The sequence below is a fragment of the Hyperoodon ampullatus genome (genome assembly GCF_949752795.1).
Source record: "Hyperoodon ampullatus genome assembly, chromosome: 3".
NCBI classification, from domain to species: Eukaryota; Metazoa; Chordata; class Mammalia; order Artiodactyla; family Ziphiidae; genus Hyperoodon; species Hyperoodon ampullatus.
In genome coordinates, this window is record NC_136916.1 from 42,365,004 (window position 1) to 42,385,955 (window position 20,952).

Consider the following 20,952-nt stretch of genomic DNA (forward strand, 5'->3'; position numbering starts at 1 on the left):
CCATTAAGAGAACTTTGTAAAGACCAAAATACATGGAAATCTGAAGGTGCAATGTCTGAAGAATACAGCAGATGAATCAGAATTTCCCAGCCAAGCTGTAACAGTTTTTGCCTGGTCATCAAAGAAACATGTGGTCTTACGTTATCCTGATGGAAGATTATGTGTTTTCTGTTGATTAATTCCGGATGCTTTTTGTCAAGTGCGGCTTTCAGTTGGTCTAACTGGGAGCAGTACTTGTTGGGATTAATCGTTTGGTTTTCCGGAAGAAGCTCATCATAGAGGACTCCCTTCCAATCCCACCATATACATAACATCACCTTCCTTGGATCAAGACCGGCCTTTGGTGTGGTTGGTGGTGGTTCATTTCGCTTGCCCCATGATCTCTTCCATTCCACATTATTGTACAGTACCCATTTTTCATTACCCATCACAATTTGTTTTAGAAATGGAACGTTTTTGGTACCTTTCAGTAGAGAATCGCATGAGGAAATACGGTCAGGAAGGTTTTTTTTCGCTTAACTTACATGGAACCCAAACATCAAAGCGATTAACATAACCAAGCTGGTGCAAATGATTTTCAACGCTTGATTTGGACATTTTGAGTATGCCGGCTATCTCCCGCGTGGTATAACGTTGACTGTTTTCAGTTAATGTCTCGATTTGATCTCTATCAACTTCAACTGGTCTACCCGACTGTGGAGCATCATCCAACTTCTCGAGAAATCTCCAGCACAAAACTTCGCAAACCACTTTTGACATGTTTGATCAGTCACAGAGCCTTCTCCATACACTGCACAAATCTTCTTTTGCGTTTCAGTTGTGTTTTTACCTTTCTTGAAATAATAAAGCATAATATGCCGAAAGTGTTGCTTTTTTCCTTCCATCTTCAATATTAAAATGGCTACACAAAAATTCACCAACTTTGATAAGCGTTTTTTAAAATCCGTGCTGATACGACAGCTGTCACAATACAATCTAAAAATTTGTTTCAAATGAAGTTGAGGACAACTAAGTACTACTAGAGCCATCCTACAGAAAAAAAACGAATGAACCTTTTGGCCAACCCAATATAACATATATTTCAAGGGGAAATTTTTACATATCCTTTTGATTTAATTTTAAGAGATAAATTACTTGTGGAAATAAATCATATGTATATATCAGAAATACTCAATTATAATGACACAACACACTGATGACAAGAAACTGAAGAGACTTTGTAGGCAACATCTGAACATTTCAGATAAAATATGTCCTCCTCTTTTTCCATTGCTTTGGGATATGAAAAAAATTTAACGGGGACTTCCTGGTGGTCCAGTGGTTAGGACTCGGTGCTTTCACTGCCGAGGGCAAAGGTTCAATCCCTGGTCTGGGAAACTAACTTAAGATCCCACAAGCCGTGTGGCGTGGCCAAAAAAAAAAAATTAATGTAGATATTGTGTAATTTATATGCTATAACAATTAATTTCCCTGTACATCAGAAACTACATCTCTTGGTTGGTATGAGAACAAATTCCTTCTTACATCTGCCTATTTTGAGAAGAGAAATACTTATATATTATTGGCAGCCTTACATGTAGCAGGAAAATGACACTTTTACACTTACATTTCAAACTGTGATGTGAGGACCATGAACACCAGAATCACAGGATGCTAATTCAGATGAAGATGCCACAGCCCTACCACCTCCAACCTCCTAAATGAAAACTTCTGAGAGTGGAAGTGAGGGATGTGTGTTTCAAACAAGTTTGCCAGGTGATTCTTCAAACACTAAAATTTAGATACTACTGTAGAGGAATAAATTCCTCTTGGGAGAAATGAATTCATACTCCACAAATGTAGTATCATTAATTGTACTTCTGAGAATTTCAATGGACTCCTAAAAGTAAACAAAACGATGACAATCCCACTCTCCTAATCACGACAGAGTAGGAAGGGCACAGACTAAATCTAACACTTTTACATGATGGGAGTTTGGGCTGGTTACCCAACCTCTCTGAGTCTTAGTTCTATCAGGTGGAAAATCAAGATGGTAACATGCAGCTGACGAGAAGATTATATGAAATAATTTATGAAAAGCAACTAGAACCAAACCTGGTACACAAAAGGTGCTCAATAACAGTTAGTTTCTGTAACACTGAAAGAATTTTCAGCTTCTACTAAAAACTTTTTAACAATTTTTTTTTCTACTAGAAAACGGATTCCAAAAACCCATTTTAAAATTTATAGCATGAGGGGACTTCCCTGTTGGCGCAGTGGTTAAGAATCCGCCTGCCAATGCAGGGGACACAGGTTCAATCCCTTGTCCAGGAAAATCCCACATGCCGCAGAGCAACTAAGCCCATGCGCCACAACTACTGAGCCCACTTGCCACAACTACTGAAGCCCTAGCGCCTAGAGCCCATGCTCTGCAACAAGAGAAGCGCTGCAGTGAGAAGCCCGCGCACCGCAACAAAGAGTAGCCCTTGCATGCCGCAGCTGGAGAAAGCCCACACACAGCAACAAAGACCCAACGTGGCAAAAACAAAATTAATTAAATAAGTTAAAAAAGAAATTTATAGTATGTGTCATTTGCTGCCATAGATATGTTCTTCAAGTGCACACAAATCAAAATTTTTTGAATGGTATTTTAAAAGTGCATAGGAAGTTTGGTATTTATTAACCTAGCCATGCAGAGAATCTTTTATATAAAAAGAATGATTTGGGACTTCTCTGGCGGTCCAGAGGTTAAGACTCCACGTTTCTGTGCTTCCACTGCAGGGGGTGCGGGTTCCATCCTGGTGGGGGAACTATGATCCCGCAAGCCATGCAGTGCAGCATGCATAAATAAATAAATGAATGAATGAATGAATAAATAGAACCTTTTTTTCTATGTAATGTACGTAACTGACATACAGTTTGTATTTTCTTAAACTAGGATGCACCCCAACTGATAGAAAATATCTGTTCCATAAATATTATATATTTAGTATATATGGCAAAAGACAATTGATATACTGCTTGGACATTTTATAAAGGTCAAGTTTTAGTTTTAAAGGTCCAAAAATTTTTATTTAAGAAGTTCTCAAGATCTCAAGATGTACATACTAATCCCTCACCACAGGTTTTCTGGAAGATAATATCTTTTATGCTTTAAGAAAAGACTTAACTTCAAAATCCAATGAAGTAAAGTTACCTTTTCAATGCATCTTCGAAGAGTGTTAATATTCCTGACCCACCAACCTATTCCCATAGCTCTTAACTCAGACCATTGAGGGTCCCCTCTCTGAATTGCCGGAATCATATTAATCAGCTCTTCCTCAGCCTCAGAATGAAAAGCCCAGGCAAAATGGCAAGTAGACACACCTAAATTAGAAATACAAAATAATAAATTTCAGAACTATATCAAAACAAAAACAAAACCAATTTTTTACATAATCATGTATTTATTCATTCTGGAAAGAATTTTCAAGCTGAAAAAAAGTATCAAAAAAGATTTCATCATTCAGGATTTTATAGTACAAGCTTCTACATACAAGAACACTGACAGGATACACAAAACCAAAATCATTCTGAAACGTATTCACTGCAAGAATAGAGACACTAAAACTTAATTGCTGGAAAGAAAGATATTTGAATATCAAGCCATTCATATGTATGTACACACACCAAACTGATCAAGAGTAAAAGCTCTGGTCAAGTCAAAATATGTTGGTCCATGTTCGTGGATGTTGCTTCACAGTGCCACTTGCTTGCAGACCATATCCTTCAGTACTGGATATGGAAAACTGCCCCATTCATCCCTCCGGCCAAGGAGCTACATATCACTTCAAAGCAAGCTTTAAACTTGATGAGAGTTCTGGGGAAGAATAGTCAGGAGGCACATTCCTCTGCCTTTGGTGCCTCAGTTAAAAAGAGTTTAAAGCGGCCTAATTACTGATGGCATATGGCAAACACTTTTATGCCCTGGTAAAAGACTGACAGGGATCTAGGCTGTATTTAGAGGCAACAAATAGGGTTTAGTGACACCCTCAGTGAGTTTGTCAACAGTTGAACAACTGATAACACTTTACTCCACTTAGAGCAGGTGAAGAAGAAACATGAGAGAAGTGAACCAAGGAGTGATGTTAGATAGTGGGAATGCCACTGCGAAGAACCCCAAGGATCCCAGCAAAGAAGCCAGGCTAGTCGAATCAGCCACCTATTAGAATCCCTTTGGAAACAAAGAAATGCCTGAGGTCAATGATGGTCTGATAGTCACATTACAACACAGGACTCCCAATGCTGTAAGGCTATCAATATTACCACATATAATTTTTTTCATTAACAACTACTATATAGATTTTCCATATAGTTTAAAGCTTTTCTAACAATTACTGCTTCCCAACAGTTCCTACGGAAAGTATTAAAAAAACTATTAGGACCATTTTAAATAATAATCTTAAGTCTTCTAAATTCCTCATTGATAACATTTATATACTGTGTTTGAAATCATATCACAAAATCAATGCAACAAGCCTTAACTGTCACTATAAATTTAGGGGGAAAATGGACAAAACTTAAAAACATCAATTTGTATTTTTTCAGAACCTAAAAAGCAGATTAATTCTCTATTTAAATCTGATTCAAGAAATAATCACTGAATGAAATAACTATAAAAAAACAAACACTTTGCTTTAGAAATTGCTATTATAAGGCAATGCAAAATGCACACTTTTGCTGATATAAAAATTTTAATATAAAGTAACAATATAAAGTATATTCTATACCCTTAAACGAAATTTGGTTGATTACATTTTTGGTATGACTAAAAGGAAACAAAAATACACACAGACATGTCAGAGGAATTTGGTTCAGAAAGAAGATTAAGAGAGCAGTAACTCTATTTGGAAATCTAACTACTAGAAGTGAAAAAAGGTATTAGGAAGAAAAAAACAAGGGGCACCAGCAGGCACTTATTTTTATTTGCCTACCAATGGCAGGCTATTCTTTGCAATATATCTCTGTTCTTCTTAGCTTGTCTACTAGCTACTTAAGTTTTTCCCTGGACCATCACCTACAATAGCAGTCACTTTTCTCATCTCCAATGTTTTAACTGTATCAAAGGGAAAATGGAACTTGACAAAGCTTTAAAAATTTGAGGTGGGGCTTCCCTGGTGGCGCAGTGGTTGAGAATCCGCCTGCCGATGCAGGGGACACGGGTTCATGCCCTGGTCCGGGAGGATCCCACATGCCGCGGAGCGGCTGGGCCCGTGAGCCATGGCCGCTGAGCCTGCGCGTCTGGAGCCTGTGCTCCGCAACGGGAGAGGCCACAACAGTGAGAGGCCCGCGTACCGCAAAAAAAAAAAAAAAAAAAAAAAAAAATTGAGGTGTTTTCGGTCTCCCTAGGCAATATACACAATTGTCATTAAGTGATTCAGTACCATATGACCATCATTTAAAACTAAAATTTTAAATTTTAAAACTAAAATTTGAGATACCATTTTCTAAACCTATTCCATTGTTTTAAATGATAATATCAAGTGTTGCAATGAGTTGAGTTTGGGCATCATCAAACACTGGTTCTGGGAATGTAAATGAGCATGGTCTTTCTGAAAGTCACAATATTTATCAAGAATTAAGAATTTTCAGGGGAGAGGGGGAAGATGGCGGAAGAGTAAGACGCGGAGATCGCACGTGGAACAGCTCCTACAGAACACCCACTGAACGCCGGCAGAAGACCTCAGACCTCCCAACAGGCAAGAACCACCCCCACCCCCCCACGTACCTGGGTAGGGTAAAAGAAAAAAGAAAAAATAGAGACAAAGAATAGGGACGGGACGTGCACCAGTGGGAGGGAGCTGTGAAGGAGGAAAGGTTTCCACACACTAGGAAGCCCCTTCGCGGGCGGAGACTGCGGGTGGCGGAGGGGGGAAGCTTCGGAGCCACGGAGGAGAGTGCAGCAACAGGGGTGCGGGGGGCAAAGCGGAGAGACTCCCGCACAGAGGATCAGTGCCGACCAACACTCACCAGCCCGAGAGGCTTGTCTGCTCACCACCGGAGCGGGCGGGGGCTGGGAACTGAGGCTCCGGCTTCGGTTGGATCCCAGGGAGAGGACTGGGGGAGTGAACACAGCCTGAAGGGGCTGGCGCACCACGGCTAGCCGGGAGGGAGTCCGGGGAAAAGTCTGGACCTGACGAAGAGGCAAGAGACTTTTTCTTCCCTCTTTGTTTCCTGGTGCGCGAGGAGAAGTGATTAAGAGCGCTGCTTAGAGGAGCTCCAAAGACGGGCGCGAGTCGCGACTATCAGCGCGGATCCCAGAGACGGGCATGAGAAGCTAAGGCTGTTGCAGCCGCCACCAAGAAGCCTGTGTGCGAGCACAGGTCACTCTCCACACTTGCCCTCCCAGGAGCCTGTGTAGCCCGCCACAGCCAGTGTCCCGGGATCCAGGGACAACTTCCCCGAGAGAACGCATGGCGCCCCTCAGGCTGGTGCAACGTCATGCCGGCCTCTGCCGCCGCAGGCTCGCACCGCACTCCGTTGCCCCTCCCTCCCCATGGCCTGAGTGAGCCAGAGCCACCGAATCAGCGGCTCCTTTAACCCTGTCCTGTCTGAGCGAAGAACAGACGCCCTCCGGGGACCTACACGCAGAGGCGGGGCCAAATCCAAAGCTGAACCCCTGGAGCTGTGCGAACAAAGAAGAGAAAGGGAAATCTCTCCCAGCAGCCTCAGAAGCAGCGGATTAAATCTCCACAATCAACTTGATGTACCCTGCATCTGTGGAATACCTGGATAGACAACAAATTATCCCAAATTGAGGAGGTGGACTTTGAGAGCAAGATATATTATTTTTTCCCCTTTTCCTCTTTTGGAGAGTGTGTATGTGTATGCTTCTGTGTGAGAATTTGTCTGTATAGCTTTGCTTTCACCATTTGTCCTAGGGTTCTGTCCGTCCATTTCTGTTTGTTTGTTTTTTGGTTTTTTACTTAAAAAACTTTTTTTCTTAATAATTATTTTTTACTTTATAACTTTATTTTATTTTATCTTACTTTATTTTATTTTATCCTTTCTTTCTTTCTCCTTCCTTTCTTTCTTCCTTTCTTTCTTTCTTTCTTTCTTTTTCTCCCTTTTATTCTGAGCCGTGTGTATGAAAGGCTCTTGGTGCTGCAGCCAGGAGTCAGAGCTGTACCTCTGAGGTGGGAGAGCCAACTTCAGGACACTGGTCCACAAGAGACCTCCCAGCTCCACCTAATATCAAACAGCAAAAATCTCCCAGAGATCTCCATCTCAACGCCAACACCCAGCTTCACTCAACGACCAGCAAGCTACAGTGCAGGACACCCTATGCCAAACAACTAGCAAAACAGGAACACAACCCCAACCATTAGCAGAGAGGCTGCCTAAAATCATAATAAGGCAACAGACACCCCAAAACAAACCACCAGACGTTGACCTGCCCACCAGAAAGACAAGATGAGCTTCATCCACCAGAACACAAGCACTAGTCCCCTCCACCAGGAAGCCTACACAACCCACTGAACCAACTTTAGCCACTGGGGACAGACACCAAAAACAACGGGAATTACGAACCTGGAGCCTGCGAAAAGGAGACCCCAAACACAGTAAGATAAACAAAATGAGAAGACAGAAAAACACACAGCAGATGAAGGAGCAAGATAAAAACCCACGAGACCTAACAAATGAAGAGGAAATAGGCAGTCTACCTGAAAAAGAATTCAGAATAATGATAGTAAAGATGATCCAAAATCTTGGAAATAGAATAGAGAAAATGCAAGAAACATTTAACAAGGACCAAGAGGAACTAAAATGGAAACAAGCAACGATGAACAACACAATAAATGAAATTAAAAATACTCTAGAAGGGATCAATAGCAGAATAACTGAGGCAGAAGAACAGATAAGTGAGGTGGAAGATAAAATAGTGGAAATAACTACTGCAGAGCAGAATAAAGAAAAAAGAATGAAAAGAACTGAGGACAGTCTCAGAGACCTCTGGGACAACATTAAACGCACCAACATTCGAATTATAGGGGCCCCAGAAGAAGAAGAGAAAAAGAAAGGAACTGAGAAAATATTTGAAGAGATTATAGTTGAAAACTTCCCTAATATGGGAAAGGAAATAGTTAATCAAGTCCAGGAAACACAGAGAGTCCCATACAGGATAAATCCAGGGAGAAACATGCCAAGACACATATTAATCAAACAATCAAAAATTAAATACAAAGAAAACAAATTAAAAGCAGCAAGGGAAAAACAACAAATAACACACAAGGGAATCCCCATAAGGTTAACTGCTGATCTTTCAGCAGAAACTCTGCAAGCCAGAAGGGAGTGGCAGGACATATGTAAAGTGATGAAGGAGAAAAACCTACAACTAAGATTACTCTACCCAGCAAGGATCTCATTCAGATTTGATGGAGAAATTAAAACCTTTACAGACAAGCAAAAGCTGAGAGAGTTCAGCACCACCAAACCAGCTTTACAACAAATGCTAAAGGAACTTCTCTAGGCAAGAAACGCAAGAGAAGGAAAAGACCTACAATAACAAACCCAAAACAATTAAGAAAATGAGAATAGGAACTTACATACTGATAATTACCTTAAATGTAAATGGATTAAATGCTCCACCAAAAGACACAGATGGGCTGAATGGATACAAAAACAAGACTCACATATATGCTGTCTACAAGAAACCCACTTCAGATCTAGGGACACATACAGACAGAAAGTGAGGGGATGGAACAAGATATTCCATGCAAATGGAACTCAAAAGAAAGCTAGAGTACCAATTCTCATATCAGACAAAATAGACTTTAAAATAAAGACTATTAGAAGAGACAAAGAAGGACACTACATAATGATCATGGGATCGATCCAAGAAGAAGATAGAACAATTGTAAATATTTATGCACCCAACATAGGAGCAACTCAATACATAAGGCAAATACTAACAGCCATAAAAGGGGAAATCGACAGTAACACATTCATAGTAGGGGACTTTAACACCCCACTTTCACCAATAGACAGATCATCCAAAAAGAAAATAAATAAGGAAACACAAGCTTTAAATAATACATTAAACAAGATGGACTTAATTGATATTTATAGGACATTCCATCCAAAAACAACAGAATACACAATTTTCTCAAGTGCTCATGGAACATTTTCTAGGATAGATCATATCCTGGGTCACAAATCAAGCCTTGGTAAATTTAAGAAAATTGAAATTGTATCAAGTATCTTTTCCGACCACAACACTATGAGATTAGATATCAATTACAGGAAAAGATCTGTAAAAAATACAAACACATGGAGGCTAAACAATACACTACTTAATAACAAAGTGATCACTGAAGAAATCAAAGAGGAAATCAAAAAATACCTAGAAACAAATGACAATGGAGATACGATGCCCCAAAACCTATGGGATGCAGCAAAAGCAGTTCTAAGAGGGACGTTTACAGCAATACAATCCTACCTTAAGAAACAGGAAACATCTTGAATAAACAACCTAACCTTGCACCTAAAGCAATTAGAGAAAGAAGAACAAAAAAAAACCCCAAAGTTAGCAGAAGGAAAGAAATCATAAAGATCAGATCAGAAATAAATGAAAAAGAAATGAAGGAAAGGATAGCAAAGATCAATAAAACTAAAAGCTAGTTCTTTCAGAACATAAACAAAATTGATAAACCATTAGCCAGGCTCATCAAATCAATAGAATTAGAAATGAAAAAGGAGAAGTAACAACTGACACTACAGAAATACAAAAGATCATGAGAGATTACTACAAGCAACTGTATGCCAATAAAATGGACAACCTGGAAGAAATGGACAAATTCTTAGAAATGCACAACCTGCCAAGACTGAATCAGGAAGAAATAGAAAATATGAACAGACCAATCACAAGCACTGAAATTGAAACTGTGATTAAAACTCTTCCAACAAACAAAAGCCCGGGACCAGATGGCTTCAGAGGCGAATTCTATCAAACATTTAGAGAAGAACTAACACCTATCCTTCTCAAACTCTTCCAAAATACAGCAGAAGGAGGAACACTCCAAAACTCAGTCTACGAGGCCACCATCACCCTGATACCAAAACCAGACAAAGATGTCACAAAGAAAGAATACCACAGGCCAATATCACTGATGAACATAGATGCAAAAATCCTCAACAAAATACAAGCAAACAGAATCCAACAGCACATTAAAAGGATCATACACCATGATCAAGTGGGGTTTATTACAGGAATGTAAGGATTCTTCAATATATGCAAATCAATGTGATATACCATATTAACAAATTGAAGGAGAAAAACCATATGATCACCTCAATAGATGCAGAGAAAGCTTTTGACAAAATTCAACACCGATTGATGATAAAAACCCTGCAGAAAGTAGGCATAGAGGGAACTTTCCTCAACATGATAAAGGCCATATATGACAAACCAACAGCCAACATCCTCCTCAATGGTGAAAAACTGAAACCATTTCCACTAAGATCAGGAACAAGACAAGGTTGCCCACTCTCACCACTCTTATTCAACGTAGTTTTGGAAGTTTTAGCCACAGCAATCAGAGAAGAAAAGGAAATAAAAGGAATCCAAATCAGAAAAGAAGAAGTAAAGCTGTCACTGTTTGCAGATGACATGATACTATACATAGAGAATCCTAAAGATGCTACCAGAAAACTACTAGAGCTAATCAAAGAATTTGGTAAAGTAGCAGGATACAAAATTAATGCCCAGTAATCTCTGGCATTTCTATACACTAATGATGAAAAATCTGAAAGTGAAATTAAGAAAACACTCCCATTTACCATTGCAACAAAAAGAATAAAATATCTAGGAATAAACCTACCTAAGCAGACAAAAGACCTGTATGCAGAAAATTATAAGACACTGATGAAAGAAATTAAAGATGATACAAATAGATGGAGAGATATACCATGTTCTTGGATTGGAAGAATCAACATTGTGAAAATGACTCTACTACCCAAAGCAATCTACAGACTCAATGCAATTCCTATCAAAGTACCACTGGCATTTTCCACAGAACTAGAACAAGAAATTTCACAATTTGTATGGAAACACAAAAGACACCGAATAGCCAAAGCAATCTTGAGAATGAAAAATGGAGCTGGAGGAATCAGGCTCCCTGACTTCAGACTATACTACAAAGCTACAGTAATCAAGAGAGTATGGTACTGGCACAAAAACAGAAATATAGATCAATGGAACAGGGTAGAAAGCCCAGAGATAAACCCATGCACATATGGTCACCTTATCTTTGATAAAGGAGGCAGGAATGTACAGTGGAGAAAGGACAGCCTCTTCAATAAGTGGTGCTGGGAAAACTGGACAGGTACTTGTAAAAGTATGAGATTAGAACGCTCCTTAATACCATACACAAAAATAAGCTCAAAATGGATTAAAGACCTACATGTAAGGCCAGAAACTGTCAAACTCTTAGAGGAAAACATAGGCAGAACACTCTATGACATAAATCACAGCAAGATCCTTTTTGACCCACCTCCTAGAGAAATGGAAATAAAAACAAAAATAAACAAATGGGACCTAATGAAACTTAAAAAGCTTTTGCACAGGGCTTTCTTGGTGGTGCAGTGGTGGAGGGTCTGCCTGCCGACGCAGGGGATGCGGGTTTGTGCCCCGGTCCGGGAGGATCCCACATGCCACAGATAGGCTGGCCCGTGAGCCATGGCCGCTGAGCTTGTGCATCCGGAGCCTGTGCCCCACAACGGGAGAGGCCACAGAAGTCAGAGGCCCGTGTACCGCAACAGAAGAAACAAAAAAAGCTTTTGCACAGCAAAGGAAACCATAAACAAGACCAAAAGACAACCCTCAGAATGGGAGAAAATATTTGCAAATGAAGCAACTGACAAAGGATTAATCTCCAAAATTTACAAGCAGCTCATGCAGCTCAATAACGAAAAATCAAACAACCCAATCCAAAAATGGGCAGAAGGCCTAAATAGACATTTCTCCAAAGAAGATATACAGATTGCCAACAAACACATGAAAGGATGCTCAACATCATTAATCATTAGAGAAATGCAAATCAAAACTACAGTGAGATATCATCTCACACCGGTCAGAATGGCCATCATCAAAAAATCTAGAAACAATAAATGCTGGAGAGGGTGTGGACAAAAGGGAACACTCTTGCACTGCTGGTGGGAATGTAAATTGTTACAGCCACTGTGGAAAACAGTATGGAGGTTCCTTTAAAAACTACTAATAGGACTACCATATGACCCAGCAATCCCACTACTGGGCATATATCCTGAGAAAACCATAATTCAAAAAGAGTTATGTACCAAAATGTTCATTGCAGCTCTATTTACAATAGCCAGGACATGGAAGCAACCTAAGTGTCCATCATCGGATGAATGGATAAAGAAGATGTGTCACATATATACAACGGAATATTACTCAGCAATAAAAAGAAACGAAATTGAGTTATTTGTAGTGAGGTGGATGGACCTGGAGTCTGTCATACAGAGTGAAGTAAGTCAGAAAGAGAAAGACAAGTACCGTATGCTAACACATATATATGGAATCTAAGAAAAAAAAAAGTCATGAAGAACCTAGGGGTAAGATGGGAATAAAGACACAGACCTACTAGAGAATGGACTTGAGGATATGGGGAGGGGGAAGGGTAAGCTGAAGTGAGAGAGTGGCATGGACATATATACACTACCAAACATAAAATAGATAGCTCGTCGGAAGCGGCCACATAGCATAGGGAGATCAGCTAGGTGGTTTGTGACCATCTAGAGGGGTGGGCTAGGGAGGGTAGGAGGGAGGGAGACGCAAGAGGGAAGAAATATGGGAACATATGTATATGTATCTGATTCAGTTTGTTATAAAGCAGCAAGTAATACACCATTTTAAAGCAACTATAGTCCAATAAAGATGTTTAAAAAAAAAAAAAGAATTTTCGGGCTTCCCTGGTGGCGCAGTGGTTGAGAGTCTGCCTGCCAATGCAGGGGACACGGGTTCGAGCCCTGGTCTGGGAAGATCCCACATGCTGCGGAGCAACTGGGCCCGTGAGCCACAACTACTGAGCCTGCGCGTCTGGAGCCCGTGCTCCGCAACAAGAGAGGCCGCGATAGTGAGAGGCCCGCGCATCGCGATGAAGAGTGGCCCCCACTTGCCACAACTAGAGAAAGCCCTCGCACAGAAACGAAGACCCAACACAGGATAAATAAATAAATAAATAAATAAATAAATAAAATTAAAAAAAAAAAAAAAGAATTTTCAAGCCCTTTGATTCAGTTATTTCACTACTAGAAAATAAACATGAGGAAGTAATCAGATATATACATAAATATTTATATGCAAGGTTATAAGGTCATTCATTAACAGTGATAATTCAAATAGGAAAAAAAACAGCAAAATTTGTATTTTTAGAAAATATAAAGGACCATATAGATGAATTATAGTTTAAAAACATGACAGAATATGACATATGTTTGTAATCACATTTTCAAAGAACATTTATTGAGGGTAAAGGGTAATGGGTAAGTACTGTGGGTAAGAGTAACAAACTATAAAGCCTGGTATTCCAGGTCCTACAATACTAAAGCATATTTTATGGGGCTGTATCCAGGATGCTGGTTTCAAAAGGAACACAGCCCACTGCACTGGAATTCTCTATTAACAAATAGTCCTATATCTTGGGAGGTCACTTTAAACTCTATAGTTTTGATTTTTTAATCTATTAAGTTAGGGGGCCGATATAAACCTATATATCGCAAATCAGGGTATGTGGCAGTGTGCTAAAAGTATACAAATCTACTGGATTACTATACAGCAGATATTCATGAAACATCAGCTTTACTTGTAAGTAAATAATTTAGAACATAATGCTTATATTAAAATAAACACAAATAATAATGCATAGGACAAAATTTACATAATTTTTAAAGAAAAGGTATCAGGCGTCATAGAAATCCAGGGCCACTTTAGGTTACAACCTCAGGCATACTAAGTTTACTTAAACTACTATGACTTTAGTGACTGAAGTCTGAGAAACTGAGACAGATGAGCAAAAGTCACAGAATACAGCTGAAAAATAACATAGAAAAAAGGTAAGTGGGTACCTTATTTTCCTGTGACAGGAAGATCTTAAGGCTAGTGATAGGTATGCATATGTTGACTTACTAATGCTTAGACACAAATATGAATACACTAACCACTTCAGTACGAAATAAAAGTTGCACGAAGTTTCAAACAATACCTTGATGAAGCAGCTGTACTCGGTATAAAGGAGGCAGCGATGTCAAAAGGCAAGTGTGCAAGCGCATAGCTAGTAAGTACCGCAAACCACACTCATCTAATGTGTCTCTTCCTGCAAAGAGGAAATATGTTTAAGGAAAAAGGAATGCAACAAATCACAAACCAGTAAAAAGTTAGAAAATAAACATTAAATATAATAATAATAATTTACACAATATATATATATTTTTGAGTGTATTCCTTTCTGAACACTTCAATATCTTTATTTATACAGCTTTATAAAAAGCATATGTATATATTAAAACTGTCAAATGAAAAAAATTGGGAAAAATATAGGTACCTATTAGTACAGGTAATAATAGTACTTAGAGCTACTCATAATAAATGAAAAGGAAAGAAGTCTTGAAATCCAATAAAAATATATTAGCTATAGTAAGTTAGGTATAATTTTAAAAATATTTCCTGTGCAAATTCAGATGAGATTTAAAAACAGGAATTACATAATAAAGTAAAATTATTTATTATATGATTAAATAGGTAATATTTTCTAGGTTGGTTAGCTCCAATGAAATACAGAAGATTCATTATTCAAAGATTTCAAATTTGACTCCCCAGGCTAGTGTTACCAAGTTAAGGCTGAACTCTAACCTTGATTCCACAAATTTACTCTTAGTCAAATGTTGAGCAGAGGTATGAAAGCATGGCAAGTTTACTCAAAATTACAGGCATTGTTGGATAAAAGAAACAGAAAAATACTAACAGCTCCTAGCCTGGTAACTGCCACTTAGGAAGTACTCAAGAGTATTGAATCAAATATTTTCTTGAAGAAAATAAAATGTTTTAAATTGTCAAAGTTCCACCTCTACTTCCCATCAGCTATATTTGTTCATCCACTCACTCATGTATTCATTCAACAAAGTAAGCATCCACTACATTGGAGGCACAGTTTAGGTACTGGGGGTTTGGCAGGGAATAAGGCAAAGTCTCCACTCTCAGGGTGTTTACATCTTAGGAGACAGAGACAAACAATAAAGAAGTAATGTGTCTAGTGGAAATTAATGCTATTGAGAGAAATAAAGCAGGACTGAGAGAAAGGGAGTGCTGGGGTAAGAGGGTTCTATTTGATATAATGAGGCCAGGGAAAAACTTTCCAATAAGATGACATTTCAGGAGAAATCTGAGGAGGTAAGGGAATGAGGCATGCCTAAATCTGGAAGACAAGTATTCTGTGCAGAGGAAACAATATGCGCAAAGACCCTGAGACAGGAATGTGCCTAGTGTGTTTGTGGGACAGCAAGGAAGACAATGCAGTAGAATGGAAGTGAGCACAGATCACAAAGAGCCTTGTAGATCACTGAAGCATTTGGCTTTTTGTTCTAAAGTGAGATGGGAAACCACAGTGTTTGTTGAGTAGAGGAGAGATTTAATGTGATTTTGTTTTAAAATAATCACTAATTCCTATGCGAAGAATAGACTGGGGTAACAAGAACGGAACAGTTTAGTAGGAGACTTTGTTAATAATTAGGCAGAATGTGACGTGACTTGGACCAGAGTGGTAACAGAATAGGTGATGAGAAATGACTGGAGTCCCCATACAGTAGAACTAATAGCATTCGCCAATGGACTGGATTAGGGCAGGAGAGAAAGCAGTCAGGAATACCTCTAAATTGTCTTACTTGAACAAATGGAAGAATTCATTTACTTAGAATCCATTTACTGAGATGGCAACTATTTAATCTCTGAGCTTCAGTTTGCTACCTGTGAAATGGAGACATTCATTCCTGCCTTATCTACCTAATGAAAATCCTTTGTGACCAGGAGGAACCATTTTTATATTGCCTAACTAAGGATACAGTTTTGTATCTGAAAATTTAAACTGTTTTTCATGGATTATGATGTATCTATTTTCTTAATGTCTCAAATAAAAACTCTAACATATATTAAGTTTGCAACAAAGGCTTAAGGCTGTTCTGGGGAGAATCTTGCTCAACTGCACACAACTTCATAATGATTCAAATTTTTTTAAATTAATATGGTTAGAAAATAACTCATAGGCAAAATCCTCTAAAGGTCACTAGTTATTTTAATCTACAGAAAACCTTGGAGATATATTATAAAGGCATAAACCTATATGAAGAGATATATTCCAGGTAGCTTTGAGGAACAGTCTTTTTCCCTCAAACTTGGAAATCTTGTGAAATAATTAGAAGAGTATAGGCTTGGAGGCAATGATTTACCCACATCTGAACCCCAGTTCTGCCATTTACTACCTATGTGATCTTATGTGTCACTTAATCTCCCTAAGGATCAGAGTCTTCATCTATAAAATTAAGTATAATAGTAGCTACCTACTAGAAGACTGTTGTTATAATTAAATACAATAAAGTACATGAAGCACCTGGCACATAGCAATTGTTCACTCCTCCACAATATTTACTGAATGAATGAATGATCAATCATTTTCGGTTTCCTTTGCTAATGTCATCATTTAGAATCAACACCATTACTTTCAACTATCTGCATAAAAAAGAATGAAATCTAGTTTCAGGAGGCAGCCAGAATTTTTCCGGTTACAGAACGAATTAAGCAAGACACATGTTACATTAAAATGTATGAAAACCCCTTTCTCAAGAGACTTTTTGGAGAAAATTAGGTAATTATAAAATTTATTTATACCTAGAAATGCAAAGATGAACAAGTTGAGCCCAGCGGGTCCTTACAACCTGGTGGTTCAATAGTAAAATTAACAAATGGGCCATTATTATCACTAAAATTAAAATAAAAATAAACCATAGGAATCAATCTGTTCAAAAAAAACAAAAGACTATATGTCCAAAATGATATGAAGGTTTCAGGGTAAAAATTCATGTGAGGATTCACACAGATATCACAAATACATAAAGTCACATGCACAAGTCATAGCTTACCCCAATCACCTTTCCTTTTACAACTAATCATTAATAGTAACTATCAACTAGAGAGGTCATTTCCCTGCAAGGTTTAAAGAAAGACTGCAATTTAATATGTGAGTCATTATATAGATAAATACAAACAGTTCTATTAATGATAACTTTATAAATTTTTAGTTAGAGTATTTACCTGAGTAACTCTTATCTCTGTTTTCATCGAGCTCAGTACTGGTGGTAGCCACTGTATCAGCCAAAGCTACAAGGAACATCTGCTCCAAACGGGTAAGGCCTGGTAGACTTGAGTGCATAAGATGACTTGAAAGTACCCTAGCATGTTCTTGGCCAAAGTAAGCTGGTCCGTATTGAGAAAGATTTATTACTTTTGATTTGTTTTCTCTTTTTTCTGGCTCTAAGTCAATATCATCTGTTGTTATATCCTGGATTTGGAACAGCTCTAAATATTGATCCTCTGGTTGACTTTCCATATGATCTTCATAGCTCTGTGGTAGTTTTGTACTTTCTTCTGAAATTCTGTAGGTTGTATCTTGATCGGCAGCAAGCAATGCATATAACGGTAGTGGGGGAATAGAATCTATCTCAGTATAATCTCGAGTACCATCTTTCCCTATGGTGACTGTATCCTTTGCTGTACTGCCACTTACACTAATGGTTCGAGAAATATGTCGCTTAGTTCCTTCTCCAGCATCAGCATCTCTAACTATTGCAACTTCTCCTGCAATGCATTTTACTAAATGAGAGAGAATAGCTTTAGCCCTGCGAACTTTCCCTAAATCCATCAATTCTAACAGCTGGGTTGGATGATACTGTGGGAGAGTAGGGGAAAGTACATGTGCAGCCTCAAATAAGCCACCATCTTGAGCTACAGTTGGTGAACAAAAAATATCATCAGCAATAGCTGCTCCCTCAACAATACTTTTTCTTGACAACATATTAGATTTAAAGGCAGAATGATCTTGTATTGCTGTCTCTTCTGCATCAGGACCATCAGCGTCAACGTCTCCAAATTTGACAGCATGCTTCCACTGTGCATATACATGCATTTCACAATCCATTCCTACCACCAATATCCCATCTCTTACCCAAGAGAGAGAAACAGGCAGTGAAGGTGTACCATCAACAGAAGACACTAAGTCTATAGATCTAAGAAGAACCCATCTTGACCTAACTCCTTGCTTGATACTTCCACCTAGTGGTAAAGTAATGACAGCTACTCCATCCTTACTATTGATTTGCTCAGTCACAATTCCTGAAAGCCGCCCATACATGAAGATATTAGCACCGACCCCTACTGTGAGAATGTGGGAGCCATCTTCTTTTGATACCCAGTCCAAATGTACTAAATGTTTGATATTCGGAATAAGATATCTATCCTTGCTCAAAAGTGCATCTGATTTGCTGTACACAAAGAGATTACTGTCGACACTGACCCTTGAATCAAGTACACTCCCAACTTTGATCAAATCATCAAGATGAATTGTTTGTTCTAAAACCCATTCTGAACCTCCTGTAGATTCACATTCAAATATGCAAACATGCATGGAAAATTCTTTAGAAACAAAACCATTGTGATGGATAGGTTGTTTGTAAGCCACTGCAAGGCGACCTGTATATGAACAGCTAACAGCAACTGGTCTTCCCACAATGCTCACTGTACTGCTGTTATCTTCTCCTTCATCATTCATCAAGGGCCATCTCCTCCAATAATAGGTTTCCTTCTCATCACTTTTACATTGTAGATTGGTTTCCATACTACATTTCCAGAAGCGTACTTTATTGTCAGAACAAGTTGTAACCACTAAATAAGGTGCCAGGCACACTGGATAAATTGAAGAGGAACTCAGGTGGCCTTAAAAAAGAAAAAGCAGATCGTCATAGTAATAGAAACACAAAATAATATGCTAATAATCAAATTCTAGAATGTGATTAATCCAAATCCACTATGAGCTTCTTCAGAGTAACTCTGCAGTCCCCTGCTAAACCAAATATTTCATTAAAATAAAACTCAAAAGCAATGAAGCAAGTCAATGCTTAATCAATAAACCTGTCACCTGCTGTAATTTATATGTCTTTACCACACATGCCTCACTGGACTTTCATTCTATACCTTTTATCACTTTCATCATAAATACTTAGGTAGTCATTAAAATTTGCCTTTCAAATTCCCCTAACTGGCCCGCAAATAATCCAGACACTAGATCTACCCCCACCACAAAATGTTTTCAGTCAGCTAAACAGACACTCACCTTCTTCACCAGGTTTAATTCATGCTCTCCTAACACTGAACCAGAACCCTCATATTTATTCCTGACTGCCAAAGACTAACACTTCCCATCTATTGTCAACTATAACATGAGGGGAGGGACTTCCCTAGTGGGGCAGTGGTTGAGAGTCCGCCTGCCAATGCAGGGGACACGGGTTCGAGCCCTGGCCCTGGAAGATCCCAAATGCTGTGGAGCAACTAAGCCCGTGTGCCACAACTACTGAGCCCACATGCTGCAACTACTAAGGCCTGCACCTAGAGCCCATGCTTCACAACAAGAGAAGCCACCACAACGAGAAGCCCACGCACCACAGCAAAGAGTAGCCCCCGCTCGCCACAACGAGAGAAAGCCCGCACGCAGCAACAAAGACCCAAGGCAGCCAAAAATAAATAAATTAAATTAATTAATTAAAAAAAAAAACTATAAGATGAGAGGTAATAGTGATTAAGATTGGGATCAGAAGGCCTGGATTCAAGTTCCATTCTATCAATGCCTGCCTAACAGTGGGAAAGCCACTTAAACATCCGAGCCTGTTCTATCTAAATAATAGGGAGGGGCTTCCCTGGTGGCGCAGTGGTTGAGAATCTGCCTGCCAATGCCCGGGACATGGGTTCGAGCCCTGGTCTGGGAAGATCCCACATGCCGCGGAGCAACTAGGCCCGTGAGCCACAACTACCGAGCCTGCGCGTCTGGAGCCTGTACTCTGCAACAAGAGAGGCCGCGACAGTGAGAGGCCCGCGCACCGCGATGAACAGTGGCCCCCGCTTGCCGCAACTAGAGAAAGCCCTCGCACAGAAACGAAGACCCAACACAGCCAAAAAATAATAAATAAATAAATATTTAAATAAATAAATAATAGGGATCATGTTACTACTTCCCTTGGAGTTTTACTGTCCAACAAGACATTTGAAAGCATTTTACAGAGTCCCTGCAAAATGTAATTTATCATTATTAATTCCAATAAACTTATTTGAGTATATCCTAAACTTTCCAAATACTTTGAAAGATTCAAAAGCTGACCTAAATCTGCACCTGCCACAAAAGCCCAGAGTAAACTCTTAATGTGGTCTTTCCAACTCTGATTCCAAAGCTGTGTTAGGGATGAGTAAGAGAAACTCATACTCAAAATCATTCACCAGTAATTGGAATAGTCTTGAACCTCCAATTCTGGTTCCCCAAAACACTATTTGAGGAACTCCTCAATTCAAATTCCACAATGACAGAACTTTTTTTTTTTTTTTTGCGGTATGCGGGCCTCTCACTGTTGTGGCCTCTCCCGTTGCGGAACACAGGCTCCGGACGCGCAGGCTCAGCGGCCATGGCTCACGGGCCCTGTGGGATCTTCCGGACCGGGGCATGAACCCATGTCCCCTGCATCGGCAGGCGGACTCTCAACCACTGTGCCACCAGGGAAGCCCCACAATGACAGAACATTTAAAAATACAGATGCCAGTCCTGCTCTTTAAACTATTTTACCAACCTTGCTAATGTCAGTATCACTCTAGGCAAACCAAACTCTAAT

General features: G+C 39.2%; 1 protein-coding gene across 9 annotated transcripts in view; it reads right to left on the bottom strand.

Moving 5' to 3' along the window:
- DMXL2 (Dmx like 2) overlaps positions 1–20,952 on the bottom strand; it is a gene marked incomplete at both ends in the record, with an annotated part of 175,883 nt that overhangs the window by 52,215 nt on the left and 102,716 nt on the right. For 7 of the 9 annotated variants that reach the window (XM_079701337.1, XM_079701335.1, XM_079701338.1 and 4 more), the window contains 3 exons: positions 3,176–3,345; positions 14,241–14,351; positions 17,339–19,015. In XM_079701337.1, coding sequence (XP_079557463.1) covers positions 3,176–3,345; positions 14,241–14,351; positions 17,339–19,015 — 1,958 coding nt within the window. The remainder of the gene's footprint in view (positions 1–3,175; positions 3,346–14,240; positions 14,352–17,338; positions 19,016–20,952) is intronic. The other 2 variants (XM_079701341.1, XM_079701342.1) reach the window with 2 other exon arrangements.